This window comes from Lissotriton helveticus, chromosome 11 (assembly GCF_964261635.1).
Source record: "Lissotriton helveticus chromosome 11, aLisHel1.1, whole genome shotgun sequence".
Taxonomy (NCBI): domain Eukaryota; kingdom Metazoa; phylum Chordata; class Amphibia; order Caudata; family Salamandridae; genus Lissotriton; species Lissotriton helveticus.
In genome coordinates this window covers 51539799-51554135 of record NC_136072.1, presented here as the reverse complement: position 1 = coordinate 51554135, position 14337 = coordinate 51539799, and the positions used below count along the sequence as shown (strand labels likewise).

Below are 14337 nucleotides of genomic sequence, written 5' to 3'. Positions count from 1 at the left end.
AATTCATCCAATCAGAAACCTGAGATCGAAATACTCCTCCTTGGGACAAACAAGAATAGGTAGACAGCGGAGATAGACAACAAAGCCATCCAATCACATGCTAGGGGTTGACCCCGAGACCTCCCCAACTATGTTTCGTATTGGGAATCAGATCTTTCCACTACATAGGTAAAGCGGTCTACAGCTGAAACCTAAAAAAGAACTGGGGGACACCAATGGTTCATATGTCAAAATAAATCAGCACATGTGGTTCAACGGTCTCGAGTAGGACGACAAATATTGTATGCACACAACGCAGTTCTGGTTATTTTATCTAGTCACTCGCACCTTGGTTTTTCCCAATTTTTTAAGCCTTCTTTTCTAGGCTTGCTTTTGGTCTCTGTATATCTCACAAAAACTCTTATTGAATACATTGTTTTTGCTATTGTTTAGAATTCCATTTAGCAGTCTTGATTACCCAAAGGTTAGTGAATGAACAGATTTGTTTTTTTGCTTAGAATAATCAACTGTGTAGTCATAATATAAAAACATGAAAGACAAAAAATAGTTTCAAGTACCAGCAATGCTCATCTGGAGGCTAACAGACGGCTGAAGGATGCAATGCAGAATTAGAAATGGTAAGAAATAAGTGCTATGGTAGAGTATGTGTGCAAGGCAGGAATACAGACATTTGTGGGCAGTCGACTATAGGTAAGAGAGCCTCTCAGGACAAGCGGGGCAGTTGCCGCAGTAGAAGCCTCAATAAGTCAGCATTGGCACAGCTGTTTCAAACTGAAGCAATGCACATCAGCAGACAGGACCACTCACCCTGGTCTCCAGAGCAAATGGAAAGCTTGACCACGCGGTCAGCCAGCGGGCTCGCTACGTTCCCCTGCCCGTCCTCTGTTCCGCTGTCATCAAACTGAGCCTCAATGATGACATCTGGGCTGTCAGCTTCGCACTTGGCGGGCACCTCCGGCGGGAAGCTGGAGTCACGCGCCGCTGCTGCCTCTCCATCATTGCCATCTGCCTTTACCACCTGAAGAAGAAACACAAGGACACACAATTTAAAGCAAGTTAGAATTCAGCACACTGTCCCTTCAGAGAATTAGCTTCACTTTCATGTTCAGGGCACAACCAGAAATAGAAGATTTTTCAATGCTGAACTTCAAGGAGTGCGGTAGTGGTCCAAGGCCTGTCCACAGTGAGCCTACAGAAGAGCAACACCTGCAAACATGATCTTCATCATTCAGTAATCCAAGATCTGTAAGTACCTACAGACACTCTTGAACGCAGGACCACCACGGATTCCCTCAGCACCACCCTTGAACAGTGACCAAGTCTCCATAATCACTCTATCTCAGATGCATTGAATGAGTTATATAGCGCCACTCACACCGGTAAAGGATGTCAGAGCACTTTGCATCACACACACTTTACACATAGGCAATCAATCAAATGTGTGTAAATCAGTGTATAGGAAATGTTACAGAAGCCAAAGGATTAGAAGTGTAGGAGTCACATGTCATCCATACTGGTAGGTAGTATAGTTTAGGAGTGTTTGGTGTGGAAAAGCACAAACTCAGCTCTGAAAAAGAAACAGCATAGTTCGCAGTTTCTATTTAATAATACCAATCGATTTCTACCCAAATTAACTCATTTTCCAACATTAATCTATGCCCTAATGTATACTTTGCAGTGTATATGCAGTTCTATGATGAAAGTCAATAGCTCACTGTTCTGTATAAGAACTTTAATTTATAAATTGCAAGTAACAAAAGGACATCTCTTTTAAGAGCAGTAACCTTCGGACCTATTTACATTATATGCACTCTGTAATCTGCATGTTAAACGTTCTTTGCAGCAGGCATATTAACCCTCTGTACAACCTTCACATAAGTCAAAACATCACTATACAAAACTCCGAGCTCTCTCCAAGAAAAATCATAATCACAGGAGTTATCTTGACATTTTTGTGTTGCCTGGTAACAGCTGGAGGAAAGGAACGCGGTAGCATGTGCTTTAAAAACATACTAAAATTGCAAATACGGTGCCCCCAGGAAGCCAGCACCCGGTGCGGTGGCACTGATCGCACCAGCCTTAGAGCCGGCCCTGCTTGAACGTATAGTGCAAACTTACTAGCCCCAAAAACATTTAATATAATACGCCACAGGTCTGACCTGCAGAAGGCCTCCATCCCCTCACACTGACCGCTCTGGCACTAGCGCCGATACGTGTCAAGTCTTTTACAACACTTCGCTCCTGAAGCATTGCTAAAACCATCAACAGAAACACTCAGCAAGCCGCAATGTCACTTGCAGCTTCTTAGACTATCCTCTCTAGTGACCAAAATTATGCCTGAGCAATGCTGGTTAATTTATTTGTGCCAAAAGGTTTAATATGGTGTTGAGATATTCAGTATCCTCCTAAACAGTTATTTAACAAACTTAACTTACTGTACCGAATAAGCAAAACGTTATTCGATAGTGCTTTGATGTTGGATGTCAAACTGCGGTCTGTAACCCCACCGGCGAACGATGACACCAGTATTGCCTTCACTATATCTGTACTGTATATCTGTATTGTATAAAAAAAAATGTTTTTCTAATAAAATCCTTTGAAATAAAAAAAAAGCAAGAAATTGTTTGCTCTAATTCTACACCCCTTATGCTAGCTATTTGTGCCCTGCAATACAACGTGTCCTCGCTCAGCTTTTGACCCCATACAGTCTGGAAAAGTGGAGAAGCTGAAAAAGGTTTCCGCTCTAGTCTGATGCAAGTGAGGAGATGACTATTAACCATGGGAAAGCCTCCTGAACTCTTTGACGTGGTGCTAGTTTGGAGTAATTTGGACCACTAATACACTGGATATGAAAAGAAATAACATCCAAGGACAGTAAATACCACAAGGGTGGTGCTGAAAATGGCACCGCAGTCAGAACCAAGGGCACGGAGTTCCATGCCCTGGAAGGCGGGGCTTCCTTGAAAGCAGCCGCAAGGACCGACCAGTCAGGATGTAAAGTCTGGAAGTGGCGGGGTCTGACCCGCTGGTATCAGATAGTCCATGGTAGCAAGCTCACCCTTGGGGAATGGCCCAGAAGGCAGTGGGGTGTGCTGAAAAACTATCAAGCATGGCCTGTTCAAGGGTCTCAACATTCCAGGGTCGGCAGATGGAGCAGGAACTCCAGCTTGTCCAGGATCAGGAGTGACTCAAGCGACGAGGAAGATTCAGAGTCCGTGAATGATGTCAGGCCTCTGCATAGTCCAAGGAACCGGCCCGCTTCCTCGAAGAAGAGACCAACTTCTTCACACAGTTCAAGTACTTTGATCTTTGTATGCAACTTAGCTGGTGTTCAGGATTGCTGCATGTTGCCATGAACCTGGGAAGCTTTGAGTAGGTGGCCACATGAGGATTATCATCTGGTACTAACTGGATATTGAGGATGGTTTATCCTGTTCAGTGAAGGTACACACAGAGGACCTCTGGGGCTTCTTGCTGGCTGTGAGTGTTACTCTTTGTAGGAACTTTGTGTCATAGTTTTACAGAGTGCACAGGAGCTTTGTCTCAGTGGTCCTAGCATGAGGTATAGGTTCTTTGGTTAAGACATAGAATGCGATTAACTATGAAAGTCATGGATCGTGTCCTCGTCCGAGTCTCCAGTCAGAGCAGTCCCAGAGCACTGTCCTTTCCCTCAACCTCTAAACAATTTCTGGGTGATCGCCTCCAGGAGTATCCCACTGACGTGCTCGGTTCTTCAATAAGCGGATTGCTTTCTATTGCCAATTAGATTTCTGAGATTTCTAGGATTAGATCCATCATGAAGATTAAGTTAAATGGAAGCCTACTGGTTTATGTTTTTATTATCAATAAAATGTATTACAACTCTCAACTCCCGCCTCCCCACCCTCCGTGCCTCGCCCTCCAAGTCACATCATCTCCCAGAACTGCTGCACAAAGACATTAAACAAACACAACATTTGTAAACAAGCATACAGAAAGCAATCACATGAAAAAAAGAAATACCACCAATCTGCTGGAGTCTGTCAGCTTTCCTACATACTGCACAAGCTTAGACCTCTTTGGGTTCTAAGGGTTCAAGGTTTGAGAAGAATATAGTTCACCATAGCAAACTTTGCATAAGGCCATTTCTCCAAGCAATTCTCGGAGCCTCTATGGCAAATAAAGGTCTTTTCGATACAAACTAATTTGGCACGTATCCCAGCCCTGGTTTAGTTTGCTGTGCATACATATTTAAGCCGCCCATCCTTTGTACTGTGAATAAACTACTGTTTGTCCATGATCCCGAGAGTGGAGCTAGGGACTACTAACTGGCCTCCAGTCATAAAAGTTAGACCGACTGGACAAGTGTCCGATCGAGCCAGTGGGTCTAACTTACCAGCAAGAGTACCTGACCAATCCAAAATACACAACAAAACAAGAGTGCTTGGCCTACTGAGTTTGGTGGCTATCTTCGCCTTCATTGGTCCCTGTTCAGAGCACAAAATCATCTTAAATGCAGAAATACTGCAAACCAGAGAAGGAATGGAGATGGTCTTCACGTCGACACCCTCCCTCCACCACCAATGGTATTCTCAGAGCTGTGATGAAAAAAAAATAGGCGATGAGCGCTTTAGTATCACAATTGCAAAAACAACAGTTGATGGACAGAATGCAGAACAAGGTCATACATTCACCCCCGTACAGAGATCTGGGCCTAAATCCATCGTTTTTTGCTCCCCATGCAATTCCAGTTTGAACCCAGCCATATGCAAATCAGTCTTGACCCTGTGCCCCATGGGAACAGTCCAGCCCGAACTGCCAAGCCAGGTCCTCCCTGGACTGGAAACAAGCATCCTAGGACCGGTTTCGGGCTTTCAGCCTTCATCAGCATTCCGTCCATCATTTTTTTGCGTAACACTTAGATCTTGTAAGTGAGAATCCCGCTCAATTGTGATACTAAGTCTGCTAAGAAACACACAGGAAGTTTGGGACAAAGTTTGGTTTCCATGTTTCTAACCAAGACTTTTGATTTATGGCCTCCGGATGTCCAGCAGGGCTCACCACATCATGAAAGAGTTAGTGCAGCCTTCAAGCTATGGTGCGTGATTTAAATCACTCCTGTTTACAGTCCTCGCAAACTATATGATCAAGATAAGTGTATGCTTAAGCGATTCGATCTCAATCTTCTCCATGATCACGCATCGGAGGACCACCCTGGTCAAACACAGCACAAAAAGGTGCCACCAGGCCACACTACAAAACAACTATTTTCAAGTCACGCAAACCAGCGAAGTGACACCCAGTCCCCCTAAAAAATTGATTTGTCGCTTCATCGGGTTTTATGTACACATGAATATGGGTTAATCTAATTTTCATGTGAATCACTGTATTCAAACATAAACACTACATTTGGTTTCAGACAGGAATGGAGAGTACACTCTGGATTTTCTTTGAGGAAGTGGGGAACAGTGTCAAATCAGGTCAGAGGTGTGAATTCAATCCTCAGAGATTGGAGAGCAATCTTTAGGTGCCACCTTTGAATCCCATCAGGGAACAGTCGTCCATCCCTCCAAGCACAAAGGCGTCAGCATTATGAGCTCAGGCAATTAAAAAACTATTGTAAGCATTTCAATTTGGATACACGAAATACATTAATTTCTGGTGTGGGTTAAACAATCAGGCCATTATTCAGAGTTTTGTGTAAATCCCTCTTCAGCGGATTACGCGATTTAGCGCATTACGAATCTTGCAACGACAGGATTTCCGTATGACAAGCGTCATCAGGGCAAAGCGGGTGCAATTTACCAGTAGAAAAGTTCTCAAAATGACGGTAAATCTGTGAAAATCCGTGCACGAATATCGATTTTCGAAGTCATTATCCATTCTGAGGGTCAAATCATATAACACGGTGGTATCACCCCTTCCACTCCCTCTAGATAATGACCTTACCACAGGGTGTTAGTAATTCTGGGTGTGGGAACACTGCACCAGTGTAACGAGCCCCTCCACGTCATAAGCTGTTCCTGAATTAGGTCACTGCATTGACGTCACTGCAGGTACCTGACGTCAGTACCCCAGGGAAGCCTAAATGTTCCTTGCGAACATTAACCAACTAGAAAGTAAACTAGTACTAAAACAGCAAAGTATAAGTTAACCACAACACAATGCAGAGTTGTCGTGCAGGAGTTAAAAACCTGGTTATTACTAGCCTTCTTCATAAATTGTCTAGCCCATCGTCCAAGCGCTGGGAAACCCAATAGGTAGCTATGCGCTATACAAGAATTCAATATTAATAATAAAGCAAAAAACTGAAAATTTGGCATGGCTGTCCCTTTATTGGAGGAGAAACCAGGGCAAAGAGCACAGCAGCAGCAACTTGGCATTGTGAATGGAGCCCAGCAACCCATCATGGCCGCCTCAACAGGTGCTTACTAAAGACAACTCTCCGCCTGGAAAACTGGCGCGCAAAAAAGGAAGAACAGATGGCAACAGTATTTCAAGGACTGGAAAATAAGAGAGGAGGAGGGCCGTTCTGGAAATGAGCACTTTTCAGGATTTCATAACTCACGACAAAGTTCCAGGAGGCCATTGGGCAAGCGGTAGGACTGATATATCCTCCAGTGGGGGGACATCAATCCTTCATCGTGTCCATCAATAACCCGGCCTATTTACAATGGTGATCACCGGAACACCAACAATTTACTGACAGCCAACAGCTTTGAGGATTCCACAACAAGAGCCCGCGGTGCACAAGCCCAGGTCTTGTAACAGGTGGAACGCGCTTGGCAGGGCTGCCGGAGCGCCGGCAACAGCTGCCCGTTGAAGCGGGGCTGCTTCGGGCGGCTCGCTACGCTTAATCTGCTTACTCAATAGGGAGCGAACCAACAAAACCACAGCTTTGATGTTCTGCAGCAGCACATGAACCAATGGGCAGGGATCTTTTGTCAAGTGCAACATCAACACTGTTGAAGGGTCACTCTATAGAAGTGTCAACTGGGCATTACCTTATATTAGTGTCTTAAAAAATATTCCAAGGTTCAAATGACTATCCCAGGTCTCAGTCTTGACAAAAGCTAGCACACTTAAGGTTTTACATTTTGGATACTTCAATAAGCATCAAAATCTTCGTTCTTAGGTTAGCCTGGCGAGCACTAGTTTTCCGAGAACCAGCATATCCTAACGTAGTGTGCTTTTGGTGATCTGGGGTAAAACAGTTAACCGTTTTAGAGAAATGAGTGTTTAAAGAAAAGCTCAGTTTGGGCATCCAGGAAGCTAATGCTCAGAAAAATTTAGGTATATCTGGATGGTTAGCACGGTGGGAGTCTTGCGATACTTAAAAAGTATTTATTTATTTATTCATTTTTAAAATGGCCTTCTGATTGGCCAACAAATCTTTTTCTTCGATTGGCCATTTCCGATTTGCACCCATGGTAAAGCAGTACTATGCAAGTTTTCTTGGGGAGGTTTGTGCACTACCTTGGTACAATGGGGTTAGTTTATTAAAGTGGGAGAACGCAAATTAAACTACCAAGTGGTGTACACTGTATGAGACATCTGACCGGACTTTCAGAAGCTCTGGCCTGGCTTCTGGGGAGCCCTCCACCACCACTTGTGGAGCTTGTAAGACTAAAGCGAGACTGATGGTGGTGCTTCCTTTCTGAGGTATAGCACTGCTAGCTAGCACTGCCTCTCAGGTGATAAGTGCATGACACGGGACCGGCTCTGCTGCAGTCTTCCCGAAGACACACATTTGATGGACGGAATGCAGAACAAATCAAAACATTCACCCCCAGTCCAGTGATCTGGGTTAAATCCATCATTCTTTTGCTCACCATGTCACTCCAGTTTAGACCTGGCCATATGCAAATCAGTCTTGATCCTGTGTCTCATGGGAACAGTCCAGCCGAACTGCCAAGCCAGGTCCTCCCTGGACCGGAAACAAGCATCCTAGGACTGGTTTTGGGGTTTCACCCCTCATCAGCCAGGATAGCTTGATTCCAGTGGCACAGTGACCCACGTCTGAGCATACCCGGCGCACTTAGGGCGAGAAGAACAAGTTACTTACCTTCGGTAAGGCTTTTTCTGGTAGATACAATATCTGCCTGTGGATTCCTCACCTTGTGAATATCCCCCTTGCGTCAGCAACATTCGGAATTTTTCTTCGTAGCACGCCGGCGTGGACGACGTCACAGGAGCACGGCATCGCGCGCGACTCCGTCTGACGTCACCGACTCCTTATTAGGCCCACGTCGGCGTGATGACGTCAGTTCAGTCCTTTTTTCCGTGCCTTCGAGGCACCCGGACGGACCAACGACAGCAAATATGCATATATACAATGTACACAGTACATACAAACCAAAATAGCACACAGTGCATAGCAAAGGCATCAAAACCCAAAATATATACAAACAATAAACCCAGGTATAGCAGAGTGGACAACGGGGAGGCGGGTGGGCATGTGAGGAATCCACAGGCAGATATTGTATCTACCAGAAAAAGTGTTACCGAAGGTAAGTAACTTGTTCTTCTGATAGATACATCTGCCGTGTGGATTCCTCACCTTGTGAATAGAGTCCCACAGCAGTCCCCACTCCCGGAGGAGGGTGACCATTCTGCTATACCAGGAAATCTTGGAGAACAGAGCACGCGAAGTGGCTGTCCCTCCTCACCTCGGAATCCAAGCAGTAATGCTTCGCGAAAGTGTGGAGGGAGGCCCAAGTCGCAGCCCTGCAAACGTCCTCAACAGGAACACCTCTAGACAAAGCAGAAGTTGCAGACTTTGCTCTAGTTGAATGTGCTCTAATACCCTCAGGAGGGTCCTTACCCGCCAAGGAGTAGCAAATCTTGATGCACAGGATTATCCACCTGGAAAGTGTGCGCTTGTGCACCGCTCTGCCCTTCTTGCAGCCAGCAAAACCAACAAACAGCTGGTCATCCATCCGGAAGTCTTTAGTTCTGTCCAGATAAAATGACACCACCCTCTTAGGGTCCAAACGGTGAAGTCTCTCCTCCTCCTTGGAAGGGTGAGGGGGAGGATAGAAGGTAGGAAGGGTAATGGATTGTCCTAGATGGAAAGGAGTTACCACCTTAGGCAGAAAAGCAGCCCTGGTCCTAAGAACCAGCCTTTCAGCATGAATGGTCAGGAATGGGGGTTTGGAACTAAGAGCCTGAAGCTCACTCACCCTCCTTGCCGAGGTGATTGCTACTAAGAAGACAGTCTTGAAAGACAAAAGCCTCATGGGACACTTGTGTAAGGGTTCGAAGGGGGAACCCATCAAATAGGTTAACACAAGATTCAAATCCCAATGAGGAATAACAAAAGGAGTAGGAGGGAATCTATTGGTGAGTCCCTTCAAAAATCTTAAAACCACCGGAGACTTAAAAAGAGAAGGCTGATCCGGCAAACAAAGAAAAGCCGTCAAAGCCGAAAGATACCCCTTGACCGTGGCAACAGCAAATCCTTGCTGCGCCAAAGAAAGAGCAAACTGCAAAATGTCAGACAAATGAGCCTTCAAAGGGTCAACATCTCTCTCCCTACACCAAGAGACAAATTTAGACCACCTATACGAATAAATGGACTTAGTGGAGTCACGCCTGGCAGAAAGAATGACATCCACCACATCGTGAGGGAGAGAAAAAGAATTCAAGTTGGCCCGTTCAATCTCCAGGCATGAAGGTGTAATGTCTGGAGGTGGGGGTGTAGAACCTGCCCCTCCATCTGAGAGAGGAGGTCTGCCCTGTGAGGGAGACGGAGCGGCGGGTGAGAGGAGAGGTGGAGAAGGTCTGTGTACCACACCCTTCTTTGCCAGTGTGGGCGACCAATATGACTTGGGCCAGGTCCAGACGAATCTTCCTCAGAACCCGAGGAATCAAGGGTATGGGAGGAAACGCGTAAAGGAGTTATTTTCCAACTCAACTGAAACGCGTCCCCCAAGGCTCCTTGCATCGGAAACTGGAGACTGCAGAATGACAGGCAGTGAGCATTCTCGCAAGTGGCGAATAGGTCCACCCGAGGAGTCCCCCACATCTGAAATGTCGTGAACCACCTCCGGGTGAAGCCTCCACTCGTGGTCGGCAGAGAACTGCCGACTGAGACTGTCTGCACGAACGTTCAGTACTCCGGCCAGATGATTTGCCATCAGACAAATCTGATGATCCTGAACCCAGGACCAGAGACGCAGAGCCTCTCTGCAGAGACACTGCGACCCTACACCTCCCGGTTTGTTGACATACCACATCGCGGTCGTGTTGTCCGTCAGGACTTGAACCGACTGACCGCGAAGGGAAGGGAGGAAGGCCTTGAGCGCCAAACGTATCGCCCGCAATTCTAGAAGGTTGATGTGAAGCAACCTTTCCTCTGGAGACCAAAGACCTTTGACCTCCAGATCCCCCAGATGAGCACCCCACCCTAGAGTGGATGCATCCGATATCACCGTGGCCACCAATGGAGGCAGTTGGAAAGGCTTTCCTGGAGACAGATTGCCTTCCACGCCCCACCAAGACAGATCCGCAGCAGTTTCTCTGGCGATCCTCACTGACTCCCTGAGATCTCCGTTGTGCTGATACCACTGCCTGCGGAGGCACCACTGGAGTGCCCTCATGTGCCAGCGTGCATGATTGACCAACAGAATGCAAGAAGCCATCAGACCGAACAGACGAAGGACCTTCAAGACTGGAACAACCGCTCCATTGTAAAATAAAGGGATCATTTCCTGTATGTCGTGAATCCTTTGAGGTGGAGGGAATGCACGACATACAGTAGTGTCCAGTACCGCACCTATGAACAGGTTGCGCTGGGAGGGCACCAGGTGAGACTTGGGTATATTTATCGAAAAACCCAACCTGTGTAACAACTGAGTTGTCTCTTGCAGATGATGAAGCACATTCTCCGGCGACCCCGCTTTGATCAGCCAGTTGTCCAGATAGGGGAAGACAGGAATCCCCGATCTTCTGAGATGCGCAGCCACCACTGCCATCACCTTGGTAAAAACTCGAGGCGCAGTAGTAAACCCAAAAGGAAGGACCGCAAACTGGTAGTGTTGCGATCCCACCGTAAAACGGAGATACTTCCTGTGCGACTTCAGGATTGGGATGTGAAAATACGCATCCTGCAAGTCGATCGACACCATCCAGTCTTCTTCCATCAGCGCTTGAAGAACCTGTGCAAGTGTGAGCATTTTGAACTTCTCCTGTTTGAGATAGAGGTTCAAAATCCTGAGGTCCAGGATTGGCCGAAGTCTGCCATCCTTCTTGGGTATCAGGAAATACCAGGAGTAGCACCCCTGACCCCTTTCCTGCTCTGGAACCACCTCTATCGCACCCTTTCTGAATAGTGCCAGGACTTCTTCCTGCAGGAGAAGAAGATGGTCCTCCGAACAATAACCTTGGCAAGGAGGGTAATTGGGAGGGAACTCCTGAAAAAGAAGTGCATACCCATTTTCTACGAGATTGAGAACCCAAAGATCTGATGTAACCGATTCCCAATCTCGTAAAAAATGAGTAAGCCGACCCCCTACCGGACCCACATGATCCAGAATGGTGGATCTAGGGCTGCTTTGCTGATGTAGGTGGGGGTTGGGTATTATTGGAGGAAGTAGAGGAAGAGGAGAGCTGACGACCACGTCCACGACCCTTCTGTCTACCTCTATAAGATTTGTACAGAGGGTTCTGCTGCTGCTGCGGTTGTCGCTGACCTTGTCTGAAGGGACGAAAGGAGGATCTACCAAACCCTCTAAACTTCTTAGCGGTAGAACCTCTTGTCTGGAGACCCAAAGATCTTGCAGTAGCACGGCTATCTTTGAATCTCTCCAAAGCCACATCCGCCTTCTTCCCAAAAAGGCCTGTCCCATCAAAAGGCAAGTCTATCAACGTGGATTGTACATCTGCAGAGAAATCAGAGGATTTCAGCCATGCCGCCCTTCTGGTGGCAACAGTAGAGCCCATAATCCTGGCAACAGAGTCTGCTGTGTCCATCCCACTCTGAATCACCAAGCGGGCAGCAGCTTGAGTATCAGATACCACTTCATTAAAGTTTTTTCTGTCATCCTCTGGAAGCATAGATGACAACTGCTTCACAGAGTCCATCAACGCATGAACATATCTCCCCAACAGGCAAGTACCATTAGTAGATTTTAGAGCCATGCTACCTGAGGAGAAAATCTTCTTTGCAGTCTGATCCAACTTTTTAGAGTCCTTGTCTGCTGGCACCTGAGGAAAAGAACCTGCAGACCTGTTGGAACAAGCGGCCTGTACCACAAGACTCTCTGGTGAAGGGTGTGAAGAGAGAAACTCAGGGTCACCAGGTGCCACCCTGTAGCGTCTTGCCACAGACCTTGAAACAGCAGGAGCAGTCAACGGTCTCTTCCAGACCTCCTTTATCGGATCAGTCAAAGCCTCAGTAAATGGGAGTGTAGGCTCTATAATAGAAGAAGGAGAGTGTAAAACCTCTGTGAGGATGTTAGGTTTATACTCAACAGTAGGTAAGGTCAGATTGAGTAGATCTGCAGCCTTTCTAATAACAACATGGTAGGGTGCCACGTCCTTAGATGGTGCATCAGAAACAGATGGTAAACCCCACTCAGGAGAGAGTTCCAGAACACTAGCACTATGAAGGTCTTCAAAACAGTCACCTTGATCTAAAAGTTCACCTTCTTCAACATCAGACTCTTCACATCTCTTTTCCTCCAAGAGACGCTGAGCTCTGCGTCTCGACCACTCCACACAAACCGAAGTCGATGGATCCGGTAATGACTCCGACGGAGCCGGATCCGACGTCGAACGAGGAACCGGGGCAGATGGAGGACGAGACTCACGGATCGGCGTGGTACCTCGATCCAAATTACAAGGTCGATCCGGAGTCGGCGAAGCCGTATGCGGAGTCGAAGACCTCGGTGGAGCCGTACCGAGCCAAGGTGTGTAAGGCGCCGGCATAAACGGCATAAAAGGAGCTGGAGCATAACTTTGAGGAATGCCTAAGTTGAAAGACAATGGACCCATGGGACCAGCCGGCGCACCAGTGGGGTACATTGCTCTCGAATAAACTCCAAACATCGCATTAAGGAAATGCGAGGGGTCCTGTCCTGGACCAGGAAAGGGAGGATACGAACCTACTGGATGTTCTGGAGGAAGATGGTCCGACATCGGTACATTCTGACCCTCTTGATCTACAGGGGCTTCTACCGGAGTCGGAGCTCGAGGAACTTCCTCTTCATCTTCATGCTCCTAAGAATGGTGTGACACCGGATCCGGTTCTTGCTCCGGAACCGGGGAACCTCCGATAGACTGTAAGGGAGAAGGAGATATGAAGTCCTTGTGATGTTTATGAGACTTCTTCTTCGAATCCGAAGACTCTTTCCCAGAATGATGTCTGGAACTGTGTTTTCTCCTCCTGTGTTTCCTCTTAGAGGAGCTCGAAGCATGACCCGAAGCCGACTTGGATCCAGACCTCGACCTCTCTCTGGATCTCGACCTCGCTCTGGACCTTGACCTCGAAGCCGACCTCGATCTCGACTTCGAACGCGACTTCTGTCTCGACTTCAAGCGTCTCGACGTCGACCTCGAAGATCTCCCAGTCTCTCTTCCCTTTACCTTCGCAAGAAGAAGTTTTGCTTCACATTCACGTAACGCCTTAGGATTCATCTTGAAGCAGGATCGACAGTTTTTAACATCGTGGTCCGATCCAAGACACCATAGGCAATCGTTATGAGGATCGGTGATCGACATCATACGAGCGCAAGATCCACATTGCTTGAATCCCGTCTTCCTCGACGACATTCTCGACGAAGAAGGAGTAAACAAAGATGAAATAGTAATACTACAACTAGTAGAAGATACAAAGTATCGCAGAAGATCCCAGAAACCGTTAGCGTTGACGACGCGGAAAAAAGGGAACTGACATCATCACGCCGACGTGGGCCTAATAAGGAGTCGGTGACGTCAGACGGAGTCGCGCGCGATGCAGTGCTCCTGTGACGTCGTCCACGCCGGCGTGCTACGAAGAAAAATTCCGAATGTTGCTGACGCAAGGGGGATATTCACAAGGTGAGGAATCCACACGGCAGATGTATCTATCAGAAAGCAAAAGACACACATTTGATAGACAGAATGCAGAACAAATCAAAACATTCACCCCCAGTCAAGTGATCTGGGTTAAATCCATTGTTCGTTGCTCACCATGCCACCCCAGTTTAGACCTGGCCATATGCAAATCAGTCTTGACCCTGTGCCTCATGGGAACAGTCCAGCCTGAACTGCCAAGCCACAATTCCAGAGGCAGAAGCCTGACTTGTAACTGACACTATTGCACCAGTTCTGGAATCTGATAAGCACCGCTTGACTTGTGACTCATCCAGCAACAAA

At 47.1% G+C, this 14337-nt stretch overlaps 1 protein-coding gene across 2 annotated transcripts in view; it reads right to left on the bottom strand.

Annotated features, from left to right (window-relative positions):
* The window catches only part of DIS3L2 (DIS3 like 3'-5' exoribonuclease 2), an 879376-nt gene that overhangs the window by 576804 nt on the left and 288235 nt on the right, over positions 1-14337 (bottom strand). For both annotated transcript variants that reach the window (XM_078666543.1, XM_078666544.1), the window contains one exon: positions 808-1018. In XM_078666543.1, coding sequence (XP_078522669.1) covers positions 808-1018 — 211 coding nt within the window. The remainder of the gene's footprint in view (positions 1-807; positions 1019-14337) is intronic.